Raw genomic sequence first — 19757 nt, 5'->3', positions numbered from 1 at the left:
TATGGGGTATAACATGTGTATTTGGATATAACACTTCGTTATTATTGTTCATTTATTCGTTTGCTGGAAATTAGAACTGAATTTAGAAAAAGTTTTGAAACAAATCTTTGTGCTTAACAAACAAAATAATTATTTATAGGCTAATTGATGTCTGTTCTTACAAGAAGTTTCCCTATCCACTAGAGTGAAATCGAAAGTAAACAATGAGGGGGCTCATCTCTCATTCTCACGCTGTAGATGCTCTATTTAACTGTTTTCTCTCTAGTGAAGGGTTCAATTTTTACACTTACAAAGACCGCCATGTAAATAGCAAATGCGCTATGGCGCGACGCAACTGACTCTTAAAGGGAATGGGTGATGAGACACTGATTGGTATACTCTCAAAACACACCTATAACTCATTAAGAAAATAAGCTCAACCCTTTTAGACCAAACGCCATGGCGCAATGCGTACTTTTCCATCCTTATATTAGCAAAAGTGGATTGTGATACGCCCTTCATGCGTTTGCGCCCTGCGCGCTTTGCACCTTGCGCATGGATCGTCAAAGTAGAGCCCCTTGACTTCAACTATAAATGGCAACTGCATTTTATGGTCTAAACACACACTTTTGAACAGGATACAGTTATTGTTGTCTCCATTAAATTTACAAAAACACACTTTTGTAACATCTGTTACAACATATGCAGGCGTTTGACATGTTCAGTTTATGAGCGAGTATTTGACAAAAACTAAAATAGCAAACGTTTTTTTAAATCAGGAAAACTAACTTCACTGAAACGATCTACAGGCATGAATGTGCCATTTTTGTACTACATGGTAAGAAATATCATGCAATAAACTAACCGGTGGGAAAGAAGCAAAACTGTTCAAATGGGACGATGTCCTTTAATGGACATTACTAAAGACAGGAGGCCTGAGGATTCTCATGGTTGCCAGCTGATGATGGATGTTTATTGGCCATCAGTTCAGTTTAGTGGTGTCTTAATGAGAGGAAGGCAAGCTGTTTTTGTTTTGCATGCTCACCAACAAGTGTTGCAAGTGTCTAAGTGTTGCAAATTAATTATAGTTTTTCATGTATTCCTGTTTAAGTTGCAACAATAAGAATCAAAGGAATAATGTAACAAGTGAGGGGTGGGTTTTCATTTTTGGGAATTCAAAATTCTGTCATTATTTACCCACCCTCCACTTCTTACAAATTTATTTGAGTTTCTTTCTTCTGTTGAATACAAAAGGAGATATTTTGAAGAATGTTGGAGACATTTGACTACGGATATCAACAGTATTGGGGGTAATGCATTACAAGTAATGTGAGTTATGTAATAATATTACTTTTCTAAGTAACAAGTAAAGTAACATTTTACTTTAAAAAAATATGTAATAATATTTGAGTTACTATTTTGAAAATGTAGTGCGAGTTACTTTAGTAGTTAGTTTAATTAATTTGCTTTTAAAAAATAAGTTGCTGAATTAAAATGAAAGTAGTCACAATAAATCATACAGTCAATGAGAGAATGGGTTCATTGTTCTGAACACACCGAAGAAAAGGAAAAGGGGATTGCCTCAATGGACAGTGATTTTAATTCAAACAAATAGTAGAAAAGTAGTAACACATTGTTTTAACTTTCAATAATCTGTAAATGCGGCATGTATAGCTCTGGGGTCAGGAAGTTCTCAGACAACATTATCCTAAAATATTTTTTAATGTGTTTTTTATAAAGGTAAATGAAGGTGTAGGTTATACAGTGTGTTGTTATTTGCAAAGCTCCCTGATTAAAAAAGAAAGAAAGAAAAAAAAGAAGTTCTAAAAAGAGGTAAAGCCTCAGTCAGGTAATAGAAAGTAACGCAAAAGTAACTGAAAAGTAATGTAACAACTAACTTCCATAAAAAGTAACTAAGTAACGCAACAAGTTACTTTTTTGAGGAGGAACTCAATATTGCAATGCATTACTTTTAAAAGTAACTTTTCCCAACACTGGATATCAATGGGTAACGGTAACCAACAAAAACAAAAATTTCTTATTTTGTGTTCAGCAGAATGAAAAAAATAAAAATAAAACCATTGAGTGTGAGTTAATAGTGAGAAAATATCATCTTTAATTAGCAAAGTCACAAAATACCACAAAAGAGGTACTTTGATGTAACCAAAACTTTTATAATGGATCAACTAATTATCCAGGAAACAAACACATGTTTTCAGCATGAAAAAATATAATATAGATATTTCTTCCTACCTGGGCAGCCAAGTCCAGGAGAAGCACAACCTGCAGTTCCTGGTGAAAGAGTTGTTATGGCAGTACCTATGAAAGATTTACACATTTGACATTTTTAAATCAATGTTTTAAAAAAGAAACTGAAAAATGTTTAGCATGAAAATGACTCATGAAATGAGAAAACACACATAGCATTTTAACATTTAAAGGCAAAACGTATGGAAACATACTTATACATTTCTAGAAATATAATGCTTTAAAATATCTATAAATATTTCAACTGAACCAGGTTTAAGATGGTCAGGTAAACTTTCCCAAAGCATCATAAAAAACGTTCAGTTTTTTATGAGTTCATTCTCTCTCGTTTAGATCCACAAATAGCAATTCAAGTCTAACTTAGGACAAGAGCTGGATTGCAAAAAGTGTCATAGATTTCCCATCACTCCTCTGGGCTTTGACAAAGGAATGTGACCTCAAAATGTCCATGCAGAAACTTGAACATCAGCCACGACTCAAAGGTGGAATTTAATAATTTGCCACAGCTGAATGACAGAAATGTTTTGCCAGCTGATTTGATCGAGGCCCAGGAATGCCACCTTTTCTCAACACAAATCCATTAGGGATGTGTGAAATACCAAATTGCATCTTATGTTGCTCCTCAGATCGGTCTGATTCATCCGCTAGTTTCTGACATGAGGCTTAAGCTGTGTCTAAACAACATGCTTGAATTCATGAAGTGACACCAAACCTTAAACACAATTTGAAAGCCAAACATTCTATAAAAAGGAAAACTTTGCGATGCAAATTTATTAGTTAAGCTTTAGTCAATGAAATCCTCATCAAAGCATGTCTGAGCATTCGGGACAGACCAAAAGTTTGCCTTTCCCAAACAATGTTCCCAAATTTGCATATTTTTGAAGGTTTTTAATTTCAAAACGTAAAGCAAACCTCAACTTGTTCCAGCAGAAGAAGATTATTTTTCAAACACAATATAACTGGCTTACGCTCTGAGTTATTTGGGTAACACTTTATAATAACAGTACATGAATAATGATGTATTAATGATGTAATACTCCTGTTTAAACTGTTAATGTAGACAGAACACTTTTCTATTGTTATTGAGTGTAAACGCATTAGATGGACATGCATACGCAGTTCATGAGTAGTTAAAAATAGGTTAATGATGATGTACCCCTTCAAGTAAAGTCATGATATAATTATACAGTTCCAGCAGATTGAAGATTATTTTTCAAACACAATATAACTCTGGCTTGAGCTTTGGAAACAAGTTGTTTGGCTAACACTTTACAATAACAGAACATGAATAATGATGTATTCAATATGTAATAATTAACTCTTGTGTTTAAACTGGATGTTGATGTTGACAGAACACTTTTCTATTGTTATTGAGTGTAAACGCACTAGACGGACGTGCATACGCAGTTCGTGTTAAAAATGGGTTAATGATGATGTGCCCCTTCAAGTAACGTCATGATATAATTATATAGTTCCAGCATAAGAAGATTATTTTTCAAACACAATATAACTCTGGCTTATGCTTTGAGGATAAGCTTTTTGGGTAACACTTTACAATAACAGTACATGAATAATGAAGTATTAATTAACTCGTGTGTTTAAACTGTGGATGCTGACAGAACACATTTCTATTGTTATTCAGTGTAAATGGACTAGATGGAGGTACATACGCAGTTCATGAGTAGTTAAAAATGGGTTAATGATGTTGTGCCCCTTCAAGTAAAGTCATGATATAATTATACAGTTCCAGCAGATTGAAGATTATTTTTCAAACACAACATAACTCTGGCTTATGCTTTGAGGACAAGTTATTTGGCTAACACTTTACAATAACAGTACATGAATAATGAAGTAATAATGTATTAATTAACTCCTGTGTTTAAACTGTTGATGCTGACAGAACACATTTCTATTGTTATTGAGTGTAAACGCACTAGCAACTGTGCATACGCAGTTCATGAGTAGTTAAAAATGGGTTAATGATGATGAGCCCCTTCAAGTAAAGTCATGATATAATTATACATTAGCATATTATGAGTTCATGATGGTTAAATTAAGCATAAACTAATGTGGTAATTAATACAATAATGTACTAATTAAGCATGTACTAATTAAGGTAGCCATTTATTCACACATGAACTCATGTGACTCATGTTGTAGTTAAAGTTAGTTCATGATTAGCGCATGCATTAACTCATCATTAGTTCATAATAAAGTAATGTTTAGTTCACATATAAACACATCATCATGTACTTTTATTGTAAAGTGTTACCGTTATTTGTGAAAAACTCGACACAGAGGAACTAATCCATAGCACGTCACAGAAAAGAAGTAGCAGAAGAAGTCTTAATTATATTAACAGAGACATCACATTGTGGCAACTGTCTAGCATGATACAGTAGCAGAGTCTCTGATCTTCTTGAAGTTCTCCGCTAAAAGGCAGGTCTAGGAAAAAAACACTGTGCTGATCTAAGGAGAGTTTCTTCCGTTGTGTTTTCATGCAAGGTGGGATCACCGTCTCCCACAGCTCTTGTCAAAGGATGAGAGGGAAGCACACGAGTAGCCAATGGAAAGAAGGGAGGGTAGCATTTTAAAAGCATGCTTATTAGTGACAGCATTAGTTTTGCTCTGGGCTCAACTTCACGGGCCTCTTGACTTCATGCCAACATCACAAGCACAGCTGGTTTTAACTGAGTGAAGGAAATAGTTATGTGTCATAGGTTCCAGCGTCTAACTGTCTGCAGTGGGCTGAGGGGGTCTTACACTGCTTCTGTTAAGGTCAAGGCAAGCTAGCTAAAAGCAAAATTGGTCAGGAACTGGTCTTGTACTGAAATAGTAAGGATTTTTAATGAATGAATGGAAATGAGAATGAAGTTCGAATAAGAAAAGAGCATTCATTGATTATTTCTTGAGCCTAATGCCGCTCTGGAACAAAAAGGTGAACTTCTAAAAATATACCCATCCTTCTTTTCGAAATATTAAAAAGACACACAATTAAAAAGAGATCTTGAACCACAAAACCAGTCAAATTTTGCATTGGTATTCTCAAAATGTAAAGAATTTAGAGTCAAAATTATAGATTTTTTCGTTTTAATTATTGAATTAATGATTTTCGACCAAAATAATTAAACAATTACGATCACGTTCCATTAAGATATTTTGTAAAGTTACTTCAATACATTAAACTAAATTTTTATTAGTAATATGCATTTCTGAGAACTTAATTTGGACTATTTAAACCCAATTTTATCAGGTAAAAATAGGTGGCTCTCAGTCAAGTTTTGTACTACCCTAACAAAATATACTGCAGTGAAAATCTTATTTATTCAACTTTCCGATACTGCACAAATGTCAATTTCCAAAAATTGACACTTATTGACAGGGGCGTCACTAGACCCAATTTACTGGGGCACGTGCCCAGTAAAAATCTCCAGTGCCCCAGTACATGCACTGAGAGATGATTTACTTCATATGCAAGTGTATTTATTAAGAGTGGTAATTCAGAAATAAAGACGTTATTCTCTATGTGCAACTGAACCAACGCTGATGAAAGCAGTGTAATCAAAAAGCAAACTGACGCATCTCTGTATGTGCGAAGAGAATCTGCGCACCTCTCGCACGCACTGCTTTTCTGTGCGCCAAAAAAGCAGGCTACTTGCTGCTCACACGCCGCTCATGCGTTGTAAAACCGGCATAACAGACTTTTTTGTTTTGCAAGTCGATAAAACTAAAGTTTAAACAATATGGTGGTGATCTTACTAAGCATGCCACCTGATAGATTTATTTGTATGAAGCAAAAAGGAGGGATGACGAGTCAGGGAGGTAGGACTTAATAAATCTAACGTTAATTCTCTGCCATGTGTCAAGTCTAAGACAACAGATAATTCTATAACACATCTTTTTTGTATTTTATTGAATTTTCTATAGAATTTCATTCAAATGAAAATAATATTTATGCAAAAGATTTCTTAAATGATCTTTGCATACCACTCCAGTTGTGTAACATTGTTTTCCAGTTACATTTAAGATTATTTAGAATAATTGTATAACAACAATACTTTTATTTATAATAAAAAAAATAAATAAATAAATTAAAAAAAATATATATATATATTTTTTTTTAAATAATTATTTTTTTTTTTTCAAGGGAGGTGGGGTAAGGGGTGCGTGCCCCAGTAGAGCTTTATGTCTAGCAACGTCCCTGCTTATTGACTTATGTGGTGCAGGGTCACAAATATCTAGTCAAATTCTAGTTTATGAATGAATCTTTCTTTAAAGTTAGACCTCAGTGAATCACTTTCATATATTGGGGAAAAAATGTAATGGTTTTAATTTATAGTAGCTTTGGCTATTTACTGTTATTAAGTAGGATATTTTTTTATTTATTAATAGATAGCAAAAAAAAAATTTAAACCATTAACGTGAAAATTTATATATGATATTAGAATACGTGTTCGCTTTTTGTAAGTGGTTTTATGTTTTAGAATAGAATATGGAACATTCTCAATAATATTTGTAAAGGAAACATAGGCCCTATATGTGCTGTTTACAAATATTTCAATTAATATGGAAAATGTGTGCATGTTTTTACTAAAACTAATATTGGATTAAAATCTTTTTTAAAAAGTGTGTGCGTGTAAAACAATTTGCGCAAAAAAATTATGGGGATTTTTTCTAAAGAAGTTGTTACTTCACCCTGTTCAGAGCATCATTATGGGCGTTTTACGTTATAACTAACGGTTCAAAAGATGGATCTGCTACAGAGAAACTATGGTTTTGGGAAACTCGTCACTACATTGATTTTTTTCCAAACGATGGATCGTACTATAATAGTTCAGCCACAAGTTATGTCGTTATTTGGGAAATGCACCCCATATCACAAGTGAATGAACCTAAATACATATGCTAATGGGGTATAACATATTTTAGGCTTGTCAACTTCAAACCACTTTCTGAAACTGTTGAAAATGTGCTTGATTTTGTGAAAGTGATGCCCAATGTATTGGTGGGCATATTGGTATAAAAATTTGAAAACTCAAAACTCTACAAGTACACTGGAAAAAACAAATTTACAAAAAACATGACTATTAAACGCATCTGCAGGTACAGGAAAACATTGAATTATATGTTTCTTCATGCATGACCTTCACAGAGCAAAGCTAGCAATTACACACATACTGTATTAGGCATGTTAGCAGTAAACTCACCACTAGTTGAAGCTTTTAAGTGAATGCAATTTGGGAAACAGACTGCAAAAGAAGATGAGAAATTAGTTGCTTTTTTAAAAAGGACAGTTAGTAAAGGCAATTTACTCAATTTAAGTTAGGGAACGGCAGTGATATGTAAGTAGCATCTGGTGAAGAAACACAACACTTCTCTTTTAAATGAATAGATAATCAAAAAAAATAAACCTCGGAAAACATGAATCACACTTTATGCATTTATACAGCAGGACTCCACATTGGAAGTCAATATCCAGTTAAAATTACGAATGAATAAACAAAATTTTGTATAGCCTAAAGATTTTAGAAAAACAGTCGGAATGTCATGTCGCAATTACCTTTTCCTTTAATCAAATAAGACATTCAACACTCAGACGTCTTTAAATGGGTCCTATTATGCTTTTTAGACTTTCTTTTTATTATTTGAATGTAAAGCTAGTCTACTCCAAAGAGGGTTACTTTCAAGCAAGCAGTGTTTCTGAAATCCTTCTAATAAATGATTTGCTGTAACAGTTTACATTCAGAGACACAAAAAACTAATAGGTTTAATGTAACATGTCATCTGAAATACTACTTTGTGTACTATTGCTTTGTGTTTGTACACTCAGAAAACTGCCTAGAAGGAGTTTAAATTGACAAGACTTCATTTTCAAACACGACGTGTCCATTAGCAACACTTTTTTGAGTTATGGCTATTTGAACACATCTTTTGTAATTTTAAATGATTAAGAAAGAAAAAGTGAAAAAACTACACAGTGTGCTCAACACAATTTGTATTATTAAGTATCATCCAGATTGCTGCTTACGTCACTCCGAAATGCTGAGCAAGTTGGCGCCTTTTTTTCATCAGTGCGTAGCTACATGTCAGGTATTTGGAGTAATATTTTTAATATTATGAACTCTCTAAATATATGTTGTTATTGTGAATTATTTAGACAGTCAATAGCTATGTTTTCATCCACCTATTTTACTGTTCTGTTCAAAATTTATGTTAATCTTGCCATTTCCGTCAACCATTTTGTGTGCGCATATCCAAAATGGCCATAAAGAATGTATGTGCATAACTGAGTAGAATAAACATTTTATTCGATTAAAAAATTCACATAAACTATGATGGAAACACTTTTACCGAACAAATTAAAGTACGCACATTAAAAAAAGTCATGTGATTTTGTTATTTGAGATCACGTGATGATAAAAATGTGTGTGAATGGACAAACCAGCAGGCTGAGCATATTGTAAAACATCTGAAATGTTGTTTTGGTCATTCTAAAACACCTTAACCATTTCTGTATTATTGTTATTACATTATTAATGACCTCCAGAACTGCGTCTGTGCTCTGCATTTCATGCCTTCAAATGCCACCACACGTTAATTGCGTGTCGGTATTGTCTTCTGAGGTGCAGGTCATTTATTAAATGAAGAAAAGATTCATGCAGCTTCTACCACAGCAAATTTCATTTTTACTGTTGATATTTGGTGTCAGTTAATCAGGAAGTCATGACTTTGTTCTCTTAGACTCGTTGGATGGAAACGCTGCTTTTTCTCTCGCCTTTCATGCAATATTCCAGTTTTGCGCATACATGTAATTCACATCTTTGGATGGAAACAGCTATTGTGCATTCATGTAGCACCATTGTAGCAGTGTTAAACAAATTGTTTAAAAATGTCTTTATGATAATTATTCAGAAGAAATGTACTGCAAATGCTGCAGTCATGTAATAAAGGTATATGTATTAAAAAAATTGCTTTTTGTATGGCATTAACCATGTTATTTTATATGGAAGTATATCCCTGACAATTTACAAATGCAATTGCAAATAGGATTTGAGGATACCTCTCACATTACTCGTTGTTTTACGTATAATGTCCTTTCTTGAACAGCAAATCAGAATAGTCAGCTGGGCAGCACCTCTAGTTTCATTTTCAAAGCTCCAATCAGGCCAAAGAAAGAAATAAATGTGCTCAGTGGGGAGCAACAGTTGGACATTTTCATTTTCCTGCAGTGGAGGGGGACTTTAAATGTATTTTATTTTATTCTACCCGCTTGTTAGGTGTGATGTTGCGCGAAGCAGCTTTCGGATCCAAGCGCTCTATCAAATTATATGGTGTTACGTCCTGTGATTTGTTTATTTTGGTTTCTATATTGCAGTGTTCTTTTTTTCTGTTGTTTGCTGATGTCTTTTGTTTGCAGATTGCTGCCACCTGATTCCACTCTGCCCAGCTAATTTTCCGAGCTATATAGACTGGTTGCAGCCGACCCGAAGCCATGAGAGAGATATCTCAATTGAGCTGCTATAGTAGCAGACACAGTGGCTTGTGACTTGTGCGCTACTTTTTTTTGTATATATATATATTGTGAATTAGTTTATGACGGTATGAGTAAGGCGTAGGGTATCCTTTTTTAATTTAAAACCCTTTTCTCCTGTTTTGGTGGGTAGGCAGGGAGAAAGGGAAGTAAGTTGTATTATTTCATTCTTTCGCGAATGTTTATTTTGTTAGGGAAGTTAGTTTGTCTTTAAATTAGTTGTTGGATTTTTTTGTTTGTCATTTTGAACTCTCATATCCTGAGGTATTATTTTTGTTTTGTATTATGTTCTTTAAATTTCAAGATACATATATTTTTATCTGATAGCAAAATAAACCAATGATTGCCTGATGGTGATCAGAAATTTGACTAAGAATGTGTTGTCTGGAGGCAGTACTCTCCCCCCTTTATTCATTTGTTCGTTCCTGTTTATATTATTTTACCCCTAGTTTTTTTGTAGGAACGTAGAAGTTGGAGACTTGACGAATAGTATTGATGAATGTTTACAAAGTGATGTATTTTCGAAAATCACGATCTCAATATATATATATATATATCCATGACTAATGTCCAATGGCCAGAATGTGATCAGTTATTTATAAATTGTTAAAATATTGATGTCTGAGATGCAGCAAGTCCAAAGACTGTGTACACCGTGATTTTATATAAAATTTACTTTAATGTGTGGTATGACTTAAAAGTGGTCATAACGAATATTTTCTCAATTCAAATGAGTAGCTGCCGGATGGTCTTTAACTACGTCGACTGTGAGTGACGCACCCAATGAAGTAGTTCCATCCCTGTTGTTTGATTGACAGGTTTCAGTGTAAACATCGGAAATTCAAATGCAAAACTATTTGCGATTCTATTTGAGTTTTGGCAGGTTACATGCAATTAGAATTGCTATTTAGATATGTCAAACTCACAGATCATAAGACATAGGAAATGCATTTGCAAATGGATTTTCATTTGAAATGTGGCAGTCACTGCGCGTCCGCGAAAGTAGAACTGCAAACGATAATGCAATTGAATTTGGATTATGTCAAAATTTATGCAAACCAGGCTCATTCTGAAAACGTAGTCCCATGGACGTTTCTGGAGATAGCGAAATACATCCCAGAAGGTGTGTATTTTTGCAGTTTTTGTTTTCGCGAATCCGCGAGAGGCCGTTGTGTGCGCTGTTTCATATCTCAAATTTCTCTTGCGAGTGCCGTTCGCGCCCGCTGTTCTCGCGTAAACCAACCAGAGGCCGCTGTCGACCGACTGAATGACTGGATGACTGACTGGCCGGCCGACCAATCGACTAACCCACCCTCCTCCTTTCCTAAACCCAACCAATTTTATCAATTGACCAGTCCACCCACTTACCTCACTAAACCAAACCTATTATTTACAAAAGACGTCCAAAAAAAGATAAGCCCTCGTCTGATTATTTCCCACATCTTGGGATTTTTACCACATTCTCACCCTGTTATTCACTTGTTCGTTTTATTTTTTTGCATTCTGTTTTTGTCTTACCTGATTTCTGGAACCTCTCTTCCCTGGACTCAAACCCTATCGTCGTCGTGGTCAACTCCTCTCTGTATCTCAAGTCCGCCAACGTACACAACGACTGCACAAACTGGTTACCGCGGGAAAACCATCCACACAGAGGTATGCGATCAGCTTGTAAGCGCGAAACGGAACGGCATCATACCGCCCAGTAACGTTCGTTTAAAAAATGAAATGCAGCCATACGTACCCCCGGCTATATAATTCGCGGTCTCCAGAAACGTTTTCAGAATGAGCCTGTGTTGAATTTATGCATACACATACTGAAAATACAATTGTAAATCCTATTTAAAATCAGCAAATCCTATTTGCAACTGCTTTTGAAAAAATGTCCAGGATATACTGCCACAATTTTATATAAAAGTACAAACCATAAATATATTTGAGCTGAAACTTCATTCAGAAGATGCCTGACACTGAAATGAATTCTTATGAACATAATAGGACCCAATTAACATAAAAAGATAATGTGTCACGATTTGCAAATGATCTGTTATCTAAAGGATGAGGAATCAGTGCTCTCTCTGTTCTTTAGACAAGGAGCCTTTAACAGGGATATAAACTATTGAGTAGGTTATGAGGGGAAAATAATTCCAACTGAACTTCCAAGACTAACACGGACCAAATGTTCACACAGGACGTATAGCTTTATCTGTCTTAGGAAACAGAAAGTTACTGAGCGAGTTAATGCTTTTGATCTGAGGCACCGTAGTTTAAAGTGATGCTTTTTTCCATGGGCTTCTGACCCAAGCTGTGCTGGGCATCTAGAGTTTCAGGAACCTAGCAAAGTGGAAGAAAGCAGTCCCTGGTGAGGCTTGTTATGCATGTGAGTCATGACTGCTTCTGCTATATTCCACCCAAAAGTTGGAGAGTTGGAGGGCATTTGAAGGACTTTAAAAGTGCTGTCTTAAGTGGGAGGAAATTTGGTTCTCAAGACTTTCTGTGCATATTTTTATTTTTTATCAGAAACAGAACAAGTAGCGGACAAAGTAAAATCCCATATAAATCTAGTTTAAATATTAATTTGTTTCTGAAAGTATATGCAAATACTTTAGTTGGATTTTATTGACACCTTGGATTCCAATACATTTCCAGCGGGAAAAGAACACTGAAGAACTGTATCCAGAGCACTTATATTATTTGCAGGGTTACAAATACACATAAATACACAGAGTTTAATATAGTTTTGTTGCAACTTGGTGCATTTAAACATCTACCGTTAATAAAACTGCAGCAACTAAAAGTTATGCCAACTGTGCGCTAGCTTGAAGTTAAAGATTTTCAGGATAATTTTTTACTATGAAGTTAATTTAAAATTATATATTTTACATAAATTACATCAACTTACTCAAATTGCATGATTGTGTAATTAATGCATAATGCCACTTATAAAGGTAAAGTGATTAATGATTATACTTGTGCTTAAAGATTCATGCAGGACAATCATCTACAAATAAAATGCAATCATTCATGAATGATTTTTTTTTTTTTTATGGTGACATGTTTACAGTATTGTCAGTAAATTAGTCTATCTATCTATCTATCTATCTATCTATCTATCTATCTATCTATCTATCTATCTATCTATCTATCTATCTATCTATCTATCTATCTATCTATCTATCTATCTATCTATCTATCTATCTATCTATCTATCTATCTATCTATCTATCTATCTAGTTAGATATCTAACTGTTTATCTAAGAAACATTAATTGTTCAGTCTATCTATCTACAGTGCATACGGAAAGTATTCATAGCGCTTCACTTTTTCCACTTTTTTTATGTTACAGCCTTATTCCAAAATGGATAAATTAATTTTTTTCCCCAAAATTCTACACACAATACCCCATAATGACAATGTGAAACAGGATTCTTTGAAATTGTTGCAAATTTATTAAAAATAAAAAACCTAAAAGGTCACATGTACATAAGTATTCACAACCCTTTGCTCAATACTTTGTTGATGCACCTTTGGCAGCAATTACAACCTCAAGTCTTTTTGAATATGATGCCACAAGCTTGACACACCCATCTTTGAGAATTTTTGCCCATTCCTCTTTGCAGTACCTCTCAAGATCTATCAGGTTGGATGGGAAGTGACGGTGTACAGCCATTTTCAGATCTCTTCAGATATGTTAAATAGGATTATGTCTGGGCTTTGGCTGGGCCACTCAAGGACAATTACCGAGTTGTTGTAAAGCCAGTCCATTTCTTGTCATTGTCCTGCTGGAAGATAACAGTCGCCCCAGTCTGAGGTCAAGAGCACTCTGAAGTAGATTTTCATTCATGATGTCTCTGTACATTGCTGCATTCATATTTCCCTCTATCCCGACTAGTCTTCAAGTTCCTGCTTCAGAAAAACATCACCACAGCATGATGCTGCCACCACCATGCTTCACTGTAGGGATGGTATTAGCCTGGTGATGAGCGGTGCCTGGTTTTCTCCAAACGTAAAGCCTGGCATTTACTTCAAAGAGTTCAATTTTAGCCGCATCAGACCAGAGAATTTCGTTTCTTATGGTCTGAGAGTCCTTCAGATGCCTTTTGGCAAATTCCAGGCTGGGAGTGACTTCCGTCTGGCCACTCTACAATACAGGACTGATTGGTTGTTTGCTGCACAGATGGTTGTCCTTCTGTAAGGTTCTCCTCTCTCCACAGAGGAATGCTGGAGCTCAGACAGAGTGACCATCGGGTTATTGATCACCTCCCTGACTAAGGCCCTTCACCCCCGATCACTCTGCTTAGATGGTCGGCCAGCTCTAGGAAGAGTCCTGGTGGTTCCAAACATCTTCCACTTACGGATGACGGAGGCCACTGTGCTCAATGGAACTTTCAGAGCAGCAGAAAATCCAATTAAGCTGCTGAAACATCTCAAAAATGATCAGTGGAAACAGAATGTACCTGAGCTCAATTTAGAGCTTCATAGCAAAGGCTGTCCATACTTTTCAGATTTTTTTTTTTTTAATGAATTTGCAACAATTTCAAAGAATCTTTTTTTCACATTGTCATTATGTAGAATTTTGAGGAAATAAATGAATTTAATCCATTTTGGAATAAGGCTGTAACATAAAAAATGTGGAAAAAGTAAAGCGCTATGAATACTTTCCGGAATGATGGATGGATGGATAGATGGATCTACGTACCTACCTACCTACCTACCTTCCTGTCTGTCTGTCTGTCTGTCTGTCTGTCTGTCTGTCTGTCTGTCTGTCTGTCTGTCTGTCTGTCTGTCTGTCTATCTATCTATCTATCTATCTATCTACAAACACATCATATATATTTCCTAAATTCTCATATATTTATCAAATATTCTATTACTGCTGTGCAAAACTCTCCAAAATAATATCTTTTGAATATGAATCCAATATAAACCAGAATACATTTGATTCGGTATACTCACTGCAGCTGAGTGTGCTGTCGGTCTGCGTGCTAGAGCCTGGGATAGTCCAGTAGGAATGATCCCAGTCAACGACATTACCCACAGTATCACAGGTGAGCGCGGACAGCTCGCTGCTGAGCATGGCATGGTCCCACAAGCGGAAGTTATAAATGAAGCCATCCAAATTCTGATCATCCACACTGACCGAGCTTGACCCTTTTCCAGCAATTTGGAGCAATCCGCCACTCTGCAGTGTGTAAGTCTGAGAGGCCGAGCAGATGCTAGAGAAATAGTGGCCTCCAAAATACACTCCTATGAGGCCAGAAGACTTGGTCCAGGTGAGGCAGAGCGGTTTCATAGTGGCCGTAAGGTCTGAGCTGGTGAGAAAGTTATTTACTGAGCAGTAGGAAGTGCCAATGAACAACTCCATACCGTTTGATGTCTTTTCAAATGCCAAAATAGACGTCCCGGCAGCATCACTTAGGGTAAATATGGTCTCCGTGGCCTTCTGTGCAGTGCGGGCAATCTCAAAGCACACCGTGAAGGCAGTCAGAACAGGAATGGTGATTGAATTGGACACTCTCAGTATAGTCTTGCTGCTTTTTGGCATCGTGACCTTCTGGTTCCTCAGTGTCACTGCCACTGCAAAAGTAAAGAAGACATGTTAGATTTTGGGATATATAACACAAATGGACGTATTTAGTTATTGTGGAATGAATAAAATTCAAACCACTTGATGATCTGGGCTTGAAATTTGCCGATTACGCAATAATTCAGTCCAACTTTAAATTAAGTGGCTTTAACTAATAAGTACTGAAATAATTAATTTGTTACAGTGTACTTATTGTGTAAATACATTGTACTTATGATTGAATAAATACATGCAATTACATCTGTAATTAATTTCAGTAATTACATGTACATCTTTAATTACAGTACACTGTTGACCATCTCTTACACCTTTATCCACCCTTAAACCTACTATTACCACCAAACATGTTTCTAACCTTATCCATATTCCACCTCAAGAGCACCAGAAGTGCTCTGCAATACATTACGCACACAATAAGTACATTGTATTTATTCTTTGATGCAAGTACATAGTAGTTAAGGCCACTTTTTATAAAGTGGGACCAATAATTCAATACATCATTATGATGAACATGAATAATATTAATATCGCGGACACTTCTAAAGTAGCATAAATAATTATCTATTATTTAAACTTTGAGTGTTTTTTTTCTTCAGATTGTTGTATTAGCAGTAGCTGTTCATCACAAAACCAAAGGTTTTAATACTTATAAGGCCATTTATTTTCAAACATTAACATTTTCACATGTTAATCTTGCCTACGACCTTGAAATATCTGTGATTATTTCTATGCTTTTTGTTCGTTAACTCTGTACAGAAAGGTTTCATTCACTCAAAAAATGACTTTTGTTGCTTGTTCAAATTCTTGAAACAACTACAAAAATGAAAATCCATCAACAGTTCTTACGTTTTTTTGGGGGGCAACTTAATTATTTTATGTTCAATCCACTTAAATTTGTAAAAACCATTCAACTTAATCGATTTGTGATGTGACAGCACGGAACTGTGTGGAACCCAGCACTTTTATTGCAGTGCTTATTAACATCAGTTAATTCAACTAAAGTCAATGTAATGAAAAATACAAAAGCATTTATAAGTCTTAGCTAATGTTAATTTAGGCCTACATGGAATCTGCACACGCAGAAACCCGCAGATTTCCACAGATTTTTACCCAACCATTTATTTACCTGTGTAAATGTGTGTAAATTTATTATTATTTATTTTTTAAATTAATTACAGTAATATTATTGACTAATATGAAAATGCTCATATGATTTATTTACAATACAGCTTGTAAAGTAATATTTTCTGTCTTTTAGCAGATATATTAGATAAGAGACTTGCTTTGTTTAACAAATAAGTGGATCTAATGAATTTGCATTGTAAACATTAAATAAAAGTTTAAAAGTTTTTTTTATTTTCTATAATATTTTTAGTTAAGATACTCAAATATCATTCCACATAAATCAGCAGATTTTTTTTTTTAAACATCAAAAAATGTCTGGCCTTAATGGCTAAAAACCAGGCCCACACGGAATCTGTACGTGCAGAAATCCGCAGATTTTTAGCCCATCATTGAGTCTATTTATTTACTTGTGTAAAAGCGTGCAAATTTATAATTATTTAGTTTTTAAATTAATTACAGTAATATTATTGACTACTATGAAAATTTTCATTTATTTACAATACAGTTCGTAAAGTCATATTTTCTGTCTTTTAGTAGATATATTATATGATAGACTTGCTTTGATTACCAAATAAGTAGATCTAATTGGGATTGAGTTGTAAACATTAAATAAAAGTTAAAAAGGTATTATTTTTATTGAATATTTTATTTCATTTTTAGTTACAAAATTCCAAAAATCATTCCGCATAAATGTGCAGAAGTTTTACAAATTCTGTGCAGAAATAGCAAAAAAAAAAAACACACATTAAAACTACTTATAACACATAAAAAATTTGCAATACCTAATAAAATCCAGTTGTGTTTTTTATTTACTTTATCATATAACTATAATATGGCTATTTCTCTGCTGATTTTAAAGCATTAGCTAACATTCACTAATGAGACTGTATTGCATGTGTTAAATATTGTACTTTATTATCCTTTTGCAATTTAACTTGTCTAAAACATTAGTTTACTCTGAATATGTATATACAATAAAGAAATACACTAAGCAAGTAGTATTTTTTAAATATTGTGATAAAACCATATATCATGATAATAGTTTCTTTTATACATTGCAAGTAGAAAACGTAATACCGATGATCTGTCGATTTGTCCTTCTTCAAAAAGTAGGTAGCATGTTTTGATAACGCAATATGCTACCCATCAGATTTTGCTACCAGTGTAAATTTTAATGTGGATTAGATTGATATGAAGCTGTAATATCACCCTAACCTACCCAATCCCTAAATCCAACCTCAGAACCATTCAAATACAGTGTTGGTAGCATAATCTGATGGGTAGGATAAAATGTCAGGACACCGGCAGAACATTTGCTAACTCAGACTAAATTCAAAAGTGAATCAACTGTTTCATAATATGTTTCGTCAAATGAGACATTAATGTCTAAAATCATCCAAGTTTGTCAGGAACATTATATTAAGTATTCACTCTTAAGACAAGAATATTAAGCGTCTTCCAAACCAGACAGTCATATTCCTTTGCCCACGTTAAAACACCGCTGTTGAGGCCTATTTGCTGACATACTTTATTTAAATTGGCGGATGTTTGTGTCTGTTGGCCGTCTCAATATAAAAACCACAACCAATTTGGAATGGAAAAATACACCTCCAGTTGCACTATTAGATCCCTGTGCTTTATATTTGTGATGCTTTCTGACATGACCAGATGTCTGACGCTGACGAAGCATCAAAGGCTTTGCTGAATGCTAAGCATTAATGAGCATGGTCTCAGAGGTGTTTCATTTTCAGACTTGTTTCACTAGGAAGATATGTAATATGCTGCTGTCTACATCTGTAAAAAAGAAGGTTGGGTAATGATGGATACTTTCACACCTGTCTGTCTTAATTACAGAAGGTTGTTTATTGTGAGTTTCATTTGGAGGTGTTTTTTTTAATTGCAAGAGAACATACCTGTTTCTGTCAATTTATCCAGGCACTCTTGTTTCTGGATTATACGGTTGAAATCAGAAATATTAGCCCCCCATTGAATTTTTTTTATCTTTTCCCAAATTATGTTTAACAGAGCAAGGAAGTTTTAACAGTATGTCTGATAATGTGTTTTTATTTTGGAGAAAGTCGTATTTGTTTTATCTTGGCTAGAATAAATGCAGTTCTTAAATTTTTAAACATTTTAAGGTCAAAATGATTAGCCTCTTTAAGCTATATATTTTTTTCGATAGTCTAAAGAACAAACCACCGTTATGCAACAACTTTCATAATTATCCTGAATTGGGGTGTGTTTCCCAAAACCATCGTTAGCCAACTAAGGTCGCAAGTTCTGTCTTTACAAACATAGTTCGTTGATTTGCAATTTCCCAAATCCATCATTCCAACGAACATTCACAAACTGCGTCGCAAACTTGTGCACTTGCAACTACACCTATGGAGCTGTAGTTGGAAACATAGGTCCTGGCTGTGTTCTATTCCCACTTATCCCCCCTATGCCCTATTCATTTAGAACATTCTAACATTCAAAGTTGGAATGACTAAAAATAAAAAAGCATTAAAGTCATCTCTCTTAGGTGTAATTATCTTTCAAACTATTTTTACAGTTCAGTTTTAGCGATCTTCATGTTTACAATTGTGCTCCCTTAGCAGTGCACTTTGAAAACATTGATGTCATTTTGAACATCTAAAGGTGACCTATTATTTAAAAACGGAATTTATGTTTCGTCTCCAAAGCTTGTGAAAACAAAAAACATAGCATACGTTAATTCTTTCAATTTATAGTGGGTTATTTATTAAGTATCTGTACTGTATATGACATGGGCCTGTTGGTTAGAACTTTCTGCTGTGGTTTACATGTGTCAAATTGTAAAAGTAGACTTTTCAAAAAAAAAAACAAAAAAAAAAACAAAACGATATCCTACTTAATAATAATAATCATCATAATCATCATCATCATCATCATCATCATTAATATTATTATTATTATAATTACAGTAGGATTTTTTACATTTCTTAATAAATAATAAATATTAAATTCCATTTTATAATAAATAGCCTCATTATTTATTTTTTATTTATTTATTTATATGATATATAAATGATATTAGAATACGTGTTAGCTTTTGTAAGAGGTTTTATGTTTTAGAATAGAATATGTAATGTTCAACTTCTCAAAAATATGAGTAAAGCAAACATAGGTCCTATATGTGCCGTTTACATATATTTCAATTGGTATGGCAAACAAGTGCATGTTTTTACCATAACTAATAATGGATTTCATTTTAAATGCCTGTTTGTGTAAAACAATATAACTTGCACA

At 34.3% G+C, this 19757-nt stretch overlaps 1 protein-coding gene across 13 annotated transcripts in view; it reads right to left on the bottom strand.

Moving 5' to 3' along the window:
- adgrg6 (adhesion G protein-coupled receptor G6) overlaps nucleotides 1-19757 on the bottom strand; it is an 88660-nt gene that overhangs the window by 42739 nt on the left and 26164 nt on the right. For 7 of the 13 annotated variants that reach the window (XM_056481059.1, XM_056481060.1, XM_056481062.1 and 4 more), the window contains exons 4-6: nucleotides 14732-15352; nucleotides 7455-7496; nucleotides 2233-2298 (exon numbers count right to left, since the gene is read on the bottom strand). In XM_056481059.1, the coding sequence (XP_056337034.1) occupies nucleotides 2233-2298; nucleotides 7455-7496; nucleotides 14732-15352 (729 nt within the window). The remainder of the gene's footprint in view (nucleotides 1-2232; nucleotides 2299-7454; nucleotides 7497-14731; nucleotides 15353-19757) is intronic. The other 6 variants (XM_056481061.1, XM_056481067.1, XM_056481063.1 and 3 more) reach the window with 1 other exon arrangement.

The sequence above is a fragment of the Danio aesculapii genome, chromosome 20 (genome assembly GCF_903798145.1).
Source record: "Danio aesculapii chromosome 20, fDanAes4.1, whole genome shotgun sequence".
Taxonomy (NCBI): Eukaryota; Metazoa; Chordata; class Actinopteri; order Cypriniformes; family Danionidae; genus Danio; species Danio aesculapii.
The sequence above is the reverse complement of the archived record's forward strand: the minus strand, read 5'-3'. Positions and strand labels throughout refer to the sequence as shown.